The 12,506-nt window shown below is 48.4% G+C and overlaps 1 protein-coding gene across 8 annotated transcripts in view; it reads left to right on the top strand.

The window, feature by feature from the left end:
• LOC142049258 (spindlin-Z-like) overlaps window positions 1–12,506 on the top strand; it is a 133,086-nt gene that overhangs the window by 95,883 nt on the left and 24,697 nt on the right. For 5 of the 8 annotated variants that reach the window (XM_075076756.1, XM_075076757.1, XM_075076760.1 and 2 more), the window contains one exon: window positions 8,715–8,795. The exons of the other annotated variants lie outside the window; for them this stretch is intronic. In XM_075076756.1, the coding sequence (XP_074932857.1) occupies window positions 8,715–8,795 (81 nt within the window). The remainder of the gene's footprint in view (window positions 1–8,714; window positions 8,796–12,506) is intronic. 8 annotated transcript variants of the gene reach the window in all.

Below are 12,506 nucleotides of genomic sequence, written 5' to 3'. Positions count from 1 at the left end.
ACCTGGGATGGGGAATGGGGGCAGGAAGGGGAATGACCCACCAACCCACACATGACATAGCCACACACCACCTGCCAACCCAACACCACCAGTCCCCAAGTCACAACTACCCCTGCATGCCAACTGCCCCCATTAATATACTGGTCATGGTGTCACATGGTATGGAATGAATGTCCCATTGGCTAGTTGGGGTCAGCTGCCCCTGCTGTGGCCCCGCCCCTCCCAGCCCCCTGCCCACCTGGCAGAACATGGGAAGCTGGAAAGGACCCTGACCACCACAGGCACTACAGTGAAGAGAATTAACCCCTTCTCAGGCAAAACCAGCACAGGGACCAATCTTCCTATAGAGCAAGGGCCTCTGGTTGTATTTGCTGAAACATAAGCATAAACTAATCTTCCACAAAGTAAGAACCATTCCAAAGGTAATTGAGTGTGGGCCCAGGTGTACCTTATGGTCTCTACTATTTTGCAAGTCAGAGGGGGTTGTAATCATGTAAAATTGTCACATTTTGCAGTGTAATTTACAAAAGTAATAAAATTCTTAGCAGGGAGCGTCCCTCGTACTTCAACTTTTAGCTTTCCTCTTCCTATACTTGTAGTGTTTTTCCCAGGCTGTAGAGGCTACTATAAGTTATATTTATTTAAAATGCTTTGAGCATGGTGTAATTCTTTAATAGTTCTAGGGGAGTGGGAACTCCTATCAAGCATGAACTATGCATTTGTCCTACTGAATTCAGACATCCAGAACAAAAGGAGGATCTACTGGTTTCCCCCTCAGGCTAGTAATTCCCATAGATTTTGATTTCTGTCCCATTGTGGTAGCATAATCTGTGAATCACAGAACCACAGAATGGTAGGGGTTGGAAGGGACCTCTGGAGATCATCTTGTCCAACCCCCCTGCCTGAGCAGGTACGACTAGAGCATGGGGCACAAGTACGCATCCAGGTGGGTTTTGAATGTCTCCAGGGACAGGGACTCCACAACCTCCTCTGGGCAGCCTGTTCCACTGCTCTGTCACCCTCACAGTAAACATGTTTTTTTCAGGTGGAACTTCCTGTGTTCCAACTTGTGCCCATTGCCCCTTGTCCTGTCATTGGGCACTATTGAAAATAGCCTAGGCCCATCATCCTGACACCTACCCTTTAGATATTTATAAGCATTGATAAGATCCCCCCCCTCAGTCTTCTCTTGTCCAGACTGAACAAACGCAAGTCTCTCAGCCTTTCCTCATTAAGGGAGATGCCACAGCCCCCTGATCATCTTGGTAGCTCTCCGCTGGACTTGCTCAAGCAGTTCCACATCCTTCTTAAACTGGAGGGCCCAAAACTGGACACAGTGCTCCAAATGTGGTCTCACTAGGGCAGAGTAGAGAGGGAGGCAAACCGCTCTTGATCTGCTGGCCACACTCCTTTTAATGCAGCCCAGGATACTGTTGGCCTTCTTGGCCACAAGGGCACATTGCTGGCTCACGGTCTGCAGCACTCCCAGGCCCTTCTCAACAGAGCTGCTTTCCAGTAGTTCAGCCCCCAACCTGGACTAGTGCATGGGGTTGTTCCTCCCCAGGTGTAGGACCTTGCACTTGCTTTTGCTGAATTTCATCAGGTTCCCCTCGGCCCAGATCTCCAGCCTGTCCAGGTCTCGTTGGATGGCAGCACAGCCTTCTGGTATATCAGCCACTCCTCCCAGCTTGGTGTCATCAGCAAACTTGCTGAGGTTACACTCTATCCCATCATCCAGGTCATTGATGAATATGTTGAACAGGACTGGACCCAGCACAGACCCCTGGGGAACACCAATACTTAGAGGCCTCCATCCAGTCTCTGCCCTGTTGATCACAACCCTCTGAGTTATGTTGTTGAGCCAGTTCTCTATCTACCTCACTGTCCACTCATCTAACCCACACTTCCTTAGCTTGCCTGTGAGGATACTATGGGAGATAGCGTCAAATGCCTTACTGAAGTCAAGATAGACAACATCCACTGCTCTGCCTTCATCAACCCAGGCAGTCATGCCATCATAGAAGGCTATCAGGTTGGTCAAGCATGATCTTCCCTTGGTGAATCCATGTTGACTATTTCTGATAACCTTCTTTTCCTCTGCATGCCTGGAGATGAACTCCAGAATGAACCTTTCCATCACCTTTCCGGGGATGGAGGTGAGGCTGACTGGCCTATAGTCCCCCAGGTCCTCCTTCTTGCCCTTTTTGAAGACTGGAGTGACATTTGCTTTCCTCCAGTCCTTGGGCACCTCTCCTGTCCTCCACGACCTTTCAAAGATCGTGGAGAGTGGCTCAGCAAGAACATCTACCAGCTCCCTCAGCACTCATGGGTGTATCCCATCGGGGCCTGTGGATTTGCAAGGATCCACTTTGCATAGGTGATCTCTGAACCAATCCTTCTCAACTGATGGTAAGTCTTCCTTTCTCCAGATTTTCTCTCTCCTCTCTGGGGGCTGAGATGCCTGAGGGCCAGCCTTAGCAGTAAAGACTGAAGCAAAGAAGGCATTCAGTAACTCCGCCTTCTCTGCATCCTGCATCACCAGGGCCCCTTCCTTGTTCAGCAGTGGCCTCACTGTATCCCCAGTCTTCCTTTTACTGCTGATGTATTTAAAGAAGCCCTTCTTGTTATCTTTGACATGCATTGCCAGATTTAATTCCAAGTGGGCCTTGGCCTTTCTCGTCACATCTCTGCATACCCTGACAACATTCCTATATTCCTCCCAAGTGGCCAGTCCCTTTTCCTACATACTGTGAACCTCCTTCTTCCATTTGAGTTTCTCTAGAAGCTCTTTGCTCATCCATGCGGGTCTCCTGGCTCCTCTGCCTGACTTCTTCCTAGGGATGCACTGATCTTGAGCTTGGAGAAAGTGGTCCTTGAATACTGCCCAGCTCTCTTGGACCCCCCGCCTTCCAGAGCCCTAGCCCATGGGATTCCTCCTAGCAGGTCTTTGAAGAGGCCAAAGATGGCCCTCAAAGTCCAAGGCTGTAACCCAAATCGTAGCCCTGCTTCTACCTCGCAGTATTCTAAACTCAACCACCTCATGGTCACTGCAGCCAAGGCTACCCCCAACTCTCACATCCTCAACCAGCCCTTCCTTGTTTGTTAGGATAAGGTTGAGCAGCACATCTCGCCTCGTTGTCCCCTCCACCACCTGCATCAAAAAGTTGTCCTCGATGCTCTGCAGGAACCTTCTGGATCGTGCATGGCTCACCATGTTACTTTTCCAGCAAATATCAGGGTGGTTGAAGTCCCCCATGAGGACCAGGGCCTGCGATTGCAAGGCTACTTCCAGCTGTCTGTAGAAGGCTTCATCAACTTCCTCCTCTTGATCAGGTGGCCTGTAGCAAACGCCCACAACAGTGTCACCCATATTTGGCTGTCCCTTAAGTTTTACCCACAAGCTCTCAACTTGTTCTCCTTCCACTCCAAGGCAGAGCTCGATGCATTCCAGTTGCTCCCTCACATAAAGAGCAACTCCCCCACCTCGCCTTGCTGGCCTGTCTTTCCTGAAAAACCTGTAGCCATCCATGATCACATTCCAGTCATGTGAGCTATCCCACCATATCTCTGTGATTGCAATGAGATCATGGCCCTGCGACCACACACAGACCTCTAGTTCCTCCTGTTTATTCCCCATGCTGCGTGCATTGGTGTACAGGCATTTCACAAAGGTGCTTGAGTGCACAGGTTTCCCTGGAGGGGCGTACAACGATCCGCTATAGCCATGCACACCATTGAGGTGGTTGGTCTCCTGGTTGCCATCGCATGAGGCCACCACAGCACCTTTATCACTGTTCAGGTTGTCCTGTCTTATTCCCCCATTGTGTGTGATGGCATTAGCATTGCCAGTTTGTTCCCCTCCCCCCAAGTTCCTCAGTTTAAAGCCCTCCTCACCAAGTTGGCCAGCCTGCTGCCAAAGATTCCCTTGCCCCTTCCTGACAGGTGTATTCCGTACTGCCCTATCAGCCTACAGTTGTTGAAGAACATCCCATTGTCATAAAAGCTAAAACCCTCACGTTGACACCAGCCACGTAGCCAGGAGTTGATTTGTATTATTTGCCTATTTCTGGTCACCCATTTTTCTCCAACAGGTAGTATGGAGGAGAAGATAACTTGGGCACCAACATTTTTCACTTGCTTTCCCAGAGCTTTATAGTCTTGCTTAGTTCTGCCCAGACTCTGGCTTGCAGCGTCATTTGTGCCCACATGGAAGAGTAGCAGAGGATAGTAATCAGTGCTTTTGACAAGTTGTGGCACCCTCTCAGTGATGTCTCTGATCTTAGCTCCCGGAAGGGAGAAAACCTCTCGTGACTCCCTGTCAAGTCAGCAGATGGGTGCCTCAGTGCCTTTTAACAGTCACCCACTACGAGCACTCTTCTCTTCTTTTTGCAGTATCTACTCTGTGCTGCTGGTACAGTTGCACCTTGTGGACCTTGCTCGTGGGTGTCTGCAGTAGCTAAAGCTACAAATCTGTTGCTGGTGGTGATACTGGGAGGTGGGGGCTGAGGCAGAGCCCTGCTTTTGCGGGTCACCAGGGTCCAAAACGCCGCCTCCTTCTCAGTGATGTCTGCTGCAGGAGCATGGTTCTGGTGCCGCCTATCTGTCTCTGCCTCAGTTCTACTAATACTACTCAGCCTTCTAACTGTCTCCTGCAACTCAGCCACCTGGCACAGCAGATCATCAACCTGTGCACACCTTGTGCAGGTACTTACCTTCTCACCAGGCAAGGGGTTGGGGCACACATTGCAACCTACCGTCTGTACTGAAGCCTCCAGCTCTGTCTGGGTGGATGCATCAGACCTCTCTGGGGCTTTCTCCGTGGGAACACTGGTACTAGCTCTGCAGCGAGTGCTCACCATCCTGGCAGAGACCTAGAGAACTTCCTGGGCTGTGGGCCTACAAGCCGGATGCAGCACCCTCCCTCCCCAAACTGCCGCGCCACACCCTGGTCGCTCGCGCTTCCTAGGGGCCATTTAAAATCTCCCGCGGTTGCTCGTGGCAACGCCCAGGCCGCGTCAGCCTCCCTTGCGAGGGCTGCTGGGACCTGGCGGGTGCTCTGTGCTTCCTCGGGCTTCCCTGGCTCCGGGAACCCCCTTGTCCGCCCCAATCTAGCACCCAGCCACAGAACTTACCGTTGCTGCTGCTGCGTTCGTTGCCGACTCACTTTTTCCCATCCAAATTATCAGAACACCTATAACAATTAACCATTTCACAAATAATTATCCAAATCATACAGAATTATTTTCCCTGGATCCAATCTTATTCGAGTAATTCAATATTGGATACGATTTAGCTTTAATTTCAAGGGTCCCTTTGGTGTGAAGTCTATGGTGGTGCTACAATGGGCTAACTGTTTTCTTGCGTTCACGGTGTTATTCTGGTTCTAAGTAATGCCAAAGACAAAACCTTGGTCCGTTTCCTCTGGATTTCTTGACATAATTTTCTAATTTGTTGTTTGTTTGATTCACTCTTTCCACTTTCCCACTAGATTGTGGTCTCCACGGAGTGTGTAAATCCCATTTAAACTGCAAAAATTTTGAAACTTCTTGGATAATTTCTGCTACAAAATGGGGTCCCCTGTCTGATGAAAATCCCTCAGGGACTCCAAATCTGGGTTTTATTTCTTTTAAAAGCACTTTTAATACCTCTCTGGCTTTGTTGGTGCAACATGGGAAAGCCTCTGGCCAGCCTGAAAAGGTATCGACAGTTACCAATAAATACTTATATCCTTTACACTTTGGTAATTCTGAAAAATCAATTTTCCAATAACTCCCAGGTACAGAATCACAGAACCACAGGTTGAAAGGGACCTCAGGGATCATCTAGTCCAACCTTTCTAGGCTTAGACAAGATGTCTAAGATGGCACCCTGTCCAGCCAAATCTTAAAAAGTGTCCAATGTGGTGGAGTCAACCACTTCCCTGGGGAGATTATTCCAATGGTTGACTGCCCTCAATGTGAAAAATCTTCCTCTCATGTCCAATCAGAATCTCCCCAAGAGTAACTTCTGTCCATTCCCCCTTGTCCTCTCCATGTGACTCCTTGGAAAAAGGGAGTCTCCATCTGCTTTGTAGCTACCCCTTAAGTACTGGTACATGGTGGTGAGATCCCCTCTGAGCCTCCTTTTCTCAAGGCTGAACAAACCCAGTTCTCCCAGCCTATCCTCATATGGCAGGTTTCCCAGTCCTTTGATCATCTTGGTGGCCCTTCTCTGGACCCCTTCCAGCCTGTCCACATCTTTTTTGTATAGAGGGGACCAGAACTGGACACAGTACTCCAGGTGTGGCCTGACAAGCGCTGAGTAGAGTGGGATGATGACTTCTTTATCTCTGCTGGTGATGCCCTTTTTGATGCAACCCAGCATCCTGTTGGCCTTCTTGGCCACAGCAGCACACTGTTTGCTCATGTTGAGCTTCCTGTCCACCAGGAATCCCAGGTCCCTGTCGTGGTTTAGCCGTCAGCTCAGCCCCACACAGTCGCTTGCTCACTCCCCAACCGGTAGTGCTTCTACTCCTCTGTCTGGGGACTTGCTCACTGGAAACTGGAGCAGCAGCTTTCCTGGAAGAGCCTCCCTGAGTGATTGTTCTTCCTTGCAGTTCATGCACTCGTGCCTGTAGGGTCAAGGTAGGCTTGCCATCCCACCTCATCATGTCCTCTCCGTGGTCACGCAGGTAGAACCATAGGGAGGCCCGTGGTGTGTATCCCCTCCTTTGAGCCAAAGGACGCTTATTCCTAACAGCTGAGACACTACTCTGTCGAGGTGGGGAGTAGGACATATCTTCTTTGAGTTGCTGGACCTCTTGGGATAGTTTCTCCACAGCAGAGATGAGCGAGCAAGAGATATTTGTTTCGTAATCCCGGAGTCTATCAATCAGCTCTGCCACTGCTGGTGTCTTGTAATCTTTCCAGAACATCACTGCCAATGAGTTTGCATGCGAAGATGGTGCGCTCTGTACAAACTGCCGCCACATGGGTCGTGTGCACTCGGCTTCATCTGGATCTTTGGATGACCGTTGATCATCCAGGTTACCATAAATCACCTCAAGCACAGCTAATTCTCTTCAGGTACTGGATGCCTTTCTCCGTAGTTGTCCATTTTCCTGGGCGATATGTAACATCTTCTTTAAAGGGATACCTTTCTTTCACTTTGGACAGGAGTCTCCTCCAGAGGCTGAGGGCTTGTGTTTTTTTCCTAATTGCTTTGTCAACGCCCCCTTCCCCAGAAAGGGATCCCAGTTGTTTGGCTTCTTTTCCCTCTAATTCCAGGCTACTGGCCCCATTATCCCAGCATCGGAGCAGTTAGGTGACAGTGTGCTCACCTGAACCATGGTTGAAAATTTTTCGCATATCTCGCAACTCGCTTAAGGACAGGGATCGGGTGGTCTCTATTTCATTTATGACTTCTTCCTCCTCTCCCTGTGACGGCCCTGCTTTTTCATCATCTCGTTCTAAACGAGTTGACGTCCGCTTCCAATATTTCTTCTTGTTTATGGGGGCAACTGATACTGGTATGGGTTCATTCTCTGAGCCAGCTCCAGTCGTGGGGGTTTGAGTGGCTGCAGTGCCTGTGGTCAGTGCTGGAGTGTCTACAGTGCCAGTCACTTTGCATTTCAATCCAGAGACATTCCCTTCCCCTTGGGGGCACTGAATAGTGTTAAACAGGGCTCGGTATGCATGGGCCAGGCCCCAGCATGTTGCAGTTATCTATGTCTCTCTGGAGTTCCCAGCATAACAACATACTTTCTCCAAATATTCTACTAGTTTTTTAGGATTCTGCACTTGTTCGGGGTGAAACTCCAAAACACTGGAGGTGCCCACTGCCCTAGGTATTTGCCCATGCTATCCCCCTTGCCCTGCCACTCCTAACTGTCAAGCCTTGGGGCAGATTTCTGAGTGATATTCTTAAATTGCTTAGTCAAAATGAAAACAACATGCCCAAAAACTAACAATAAGTGCACCTTAACCACCCAAGGTTGTTAAAGATACAAAAAGGTTGTTGTAATAGAGGCAGAGACATCATAGAACAAAGTTGCAAAGGTACTATTCTGTATTTCCTCCATATAAAATCTCTCCGAGGAGGCAGTATAATTGCTAATTGCCTCAACAAGGTGGTATCCAAAGTACAATAATGGTTTCAGAAAAAAAAACCAACTACCAGATAAAGCTGAAAACGAGGGCCCCCTCCATGGCCCTGCCCCTCCCAGCCCCCCACCACGGGGCAGAGCTCGGGAAGCTGGAAAGGTAGCCGACCCCCACAGTGAGGAGAATTAACCCCTTCTCAGCCAAAACCAGCACAGTCCCTTTCCACAGAGCTGCTCTCCAGCCAGGTGGATCTCAGTCTGTACTGCACTCCTGGATTATGTTTTCCCGGGTGCATGACCTTACACTTGTCCTTGTTGAACTTCATAAGGTTCTTGTTGGCCCACTCTTCCAGCCTATCCAGATCTCCCTGCAGAGCAGCTCTCCCTTCTGGAGTGTCTACTTCCCCACTCAATTTGGTGTCATCTGCAAACTTTATCAGGCCACACTTGATCCCACTATCCAGATCACTTATGAAGATGTTGAATAACATTGGGCCCAATATCGATCCCTGGGGGACCCCACTTGTGACAGGTTGCCTGTTTGAAAAAGAGCCCTTTGGGTGCGGCCTGTCAGCCAGTTCCCCACCCACTGCACAGACCACTTGTCTAGGCCATAATGCATTAATTTCTCCAGGAGGAGGCTGTGGGGAACCATATCAAAGGCCTTGGAGAAGTCCAGGTAGACAACGTCCACCACCTCTTTTCACCTATCCTGGTAAGGATCTCCTTTGAATTTTTGGATTAGTCCTTAAATAAGTCTCACATCCCTTTGTAATACCTTTGGCAATTTTTAGCATATCAATGCCTATTGCATATGTTTTTGTCATTTCTATTAATACCTCATCTCCCATATGAGTGGCACCATGTGTCTTTTAATAATTTCTCTCATTACTTGAGGAGTAACTACACATTGTCCGTCTGGAGTTTTCCACCATCCTTCAGAGGTCTTAATGCAATTTAGAAACTCAGCCACTCTATTTTCCTTCTCTGTATATTCAGGAACATTAATATCAAAAATTCTTTCAGGGACTAAGGCCACTATCCTTGTAAATAGAGCAGCTCTTTTCAGAGTCTCATTGCACCATGTGCATGTATTACCCCAAACGCGCATTTTGAGTCTGTATAAACATTGGCTCACTTTCCTTCCGATATTTCCAAGGCTCGAATCAATGCAATTAATTCAGCTTTTTGTGCAGAAGTGTTCTCTGGCAATGATGCTGCCTTTATTTCCCTTTCCAAAGTGACAACAGCATATCCAGCTTTCCATTCCCTTTTGGTGACAAAACTGCTCCCATCAGCAAACAATTCCCAGTCAGGGTCCTGTAAGGGGACATCTCTCAGGTCTGCATGGCTGGAGTACACCTGCTCAATAGTCTGTAAGCAGTCATGCGCTAACCCTTCTTCTTCACGTAAAGGCAATAGAGGTGCCGGATTTAAGGCGCTAGACACTCTCATTATTATGTCTTCTTGTTCGAGCAGGACCACCTGATACTGTACCATTCTGCTTGGGGACAGTCAGTGGTGTCCTTCCTGTTCCAACACTGCTGTAACAGCATGTGGCACATAAATGGTGATTTTCTGTCCCAAAGTCAACTTCTGTGCCTCCTGGTTCAGTAATACAGTGGCTGCCACTGCCCTCAAGCATCCTGGCCATCCGGCACTTACTTTATCTAGTTGTTTTGAAAAGTAAGCCATCGGCCTTCTCCAATTCCCCAAAGGCTGCAGTGCAACTGCTAACCACATGCTGACCTATGCCACCAGTCCCTGAGCCATGATCGCTTCTTCCCCCAGCCAAGTCCCCCCATTCAATATACCAGGCATGACGTCATATGATATGGAATATCCCCCCAGACAGCCCGGATCAGCTGTCCTGGCTGTGCTCTGCCCTGCCCTGCCCCACCCCATCCCCGCCCCATCTGCTCCCCTCCCCTCCAGGCCTCCAGCACACCGGGCACACCATAGGAAGCTGGAAAAGACCTTGACCAGTATAAGCACCACCTAGCAACACTTACTGCCAATTTAGCACCTACAATTAAAACATCAGTGTGCCATCAACACCATTCCCACAATAAATCCAAAAGACACCACACCAGCTAAAGTGAAGAAAACTAACTCCATCCCAGCCAAAACCATGACATCCAGTAGGAATCTTCCAAAGTAATGAAGAATGAACTTTGATGAAACCGAGCAAAGTGCAGCAGTGATGCAACCAGAACTGTCTTCAGCATGCAACCATCCAACACTTCACTCTGTCTCCTGCCCCAAAACTCTGTTATGACAAAAGGAGCCCAAAGTCATAGACTAAACGAACTCAATGGACATTTTAGAGGGATGGCTGTCATGGATTTAAATGGGATAGAGTAAATTTTCTTCCTAGTATCTGGTATAGTGCTGTGTTTTGGATTTAGTATGAGAATAATGTTGATAACACACCAATGTTTTAGTTGTTGCTAGGTAGTGCTTATACTACTCAAGGACTTTTCCAGCTTCCCATGCTCTGCCGGGTGCACAAGAAGCCGGGAGGGGAGGGGGCACAGCCTAGACAGCTGATCCAAACCGGCCAAAGGGATATTCCATATCATATGATGTCATGCCTATTATATTAACTAGGGGGACTTGGCCAGGGAAAGCAGCAGTCACGGCTTGGGGACTGGCAGTGTAAGTCAGTGAGAGGTTTGGTTTTTTCCCCGCTCCTGAGGTTTCGCCTCTCCCCCCTCTCTCTCATTATTTTGCTTTTCATTATATTATTATTATTATTATTACTGTTTTATTTTAATTATTAAACCATTCTTACCTTAACCCACGAGTTTTCTCACTTTTACCCTTCCAATTCTCTCCCCCATCCCACTGGGGTGGGGAGAGTGAGCGAGCGGCTGTGTGGTTGCCTAGTTTCTGACTGGGGCTAAACCACGACAGTCCTTCTTGGTGCCCAGCACAGGGCACGAAGGCTTTGAGATAATAACAGTTGCTGGTCACAGCATTGACTCATCTATTCTGAATATTAGTTTATCTGATCTGCACCATGCTCTTGTTTTTGCTGTACATGTTTAAAATTGGTGTTGGGTTTTGTAGTTTGCTGTTCTCTGCAGTGATTGGCGATGTTTTGCCTGAGAGAGTTGTTCTTAAAACACTGGCCTCTCAGAGGTTTTTTATGGAGGAAATACAGAATGGCACCTCAGCTACCATCTTCTATGATGTCTCCTCCTTCATTACAACAACTTTTCAGTATCTTGAACATCCTTGGGTAGTTAAGATACATCTATTGGTATTTCTAGGGAATATTGTTTCAGTTTTTACTAAGATTAATAAGCAGTTTAAGAATTTCATCCAGAGATCTGCCCCAAGGTTCGATAGTTATGGGTGGCAGGGTATGTGGGATAGTATGGGCAAAATGCCTAAGACGGTGGGCACCCCCAGTGATTTGGAACTTCACCCCTGAACAAGTGCAGAATCCTGAAAAACTAGTAGAGTATTTGGAGGAAGTATGTTGTCACCCTGGCAACTCCAGAGAGACACAAATCACTGCAACATGCTGGGCCTGACCAATGCCTACCGAGCCCTGTTCAACACTATTCAATACCCCCAAGGTGAAGAGAAGGCCTCTAGATCTAAAAAGACAAAGAAAAGAAGACAAAAAAAAAAAAGTAACAGGCACTGCGGCCACTCAAATCCCCACAACGGGCACTGCAGATGAACCAGAGAACCACCCCATGCCGGTATCAGTCATCCCTATACACAAGAAGAAATCTTGGAAGAGAAAGTCAACTCATTTAGAAAGAGATGGTGGAAGAACAGGGCCATCATGAGGAGAGGAGGAGGAAGAGGAAGAACTCATAGACGAGACAGAAACCACCCGATCCCTATCCTTAAGCTGCGAGATATGCGAAAAGATTTCGGCCCTCGTCCAGGCAAGCACACTGTCACCTGGCTGCTCCTATGCTGGGATAATGGGGCCAGTAGCCTGGAACTAGAGGGAAAAGAAGCCAAACAACTGGGATCCCTTTCTGGGGAAGGGGGCGTTGACAAAGCAGTTGGGGAAAAAACACAAGCCCTCAGCCTCTGGAGGAGACTCCTGTCCAGAGTGAAGGAAAGGTATCCCTTTAAAGAAGATGTTACATATCGCCCAGGAAAATGGACAACTATGGAGAAAGGCATCCAGTACCTGAAGGAATTATCCATGCCTGAGGTGATTTATGGTGACCTGGACAATGAACAGTCACCCGAAGATCCAGATGAAGCCCAGTACACACGACCCATGTGGTGGAAGTTTGTACGGAGTGCACCATCGATGCATGTAAACTCATTGGCAGCAATGTCCTGGAAGGATGATGAGGCAGCAGCGGTGGGGGATGTGATCAACAGACTCCGGGATTACGAAGCACATATCTCTTCCTCCCTCATCTCAGCTGTGGAGAAACTGTCCCAG

The sequence above is a fragment of the Phalacrocorax aristotelis genome, chromosome W, assembly GCF_949628215.1.
Source record: "Phalacrocorax aristotelis chromosome W, bGulAri2.1, whole genome shotgun sequence".
Taxonomy (NCBI): Eukaryota; Metazoa; Chordata; class Aves; order Suliformes; family Phalacrocoracidae; genus Phalacrocorax; species Phalacrocorax aristotelis.
The sequence above is the reverse complement of the archived record's forward strand: the minus strand, read 5'-3'. Positions and strand labels throughout refer to the sequence as shown.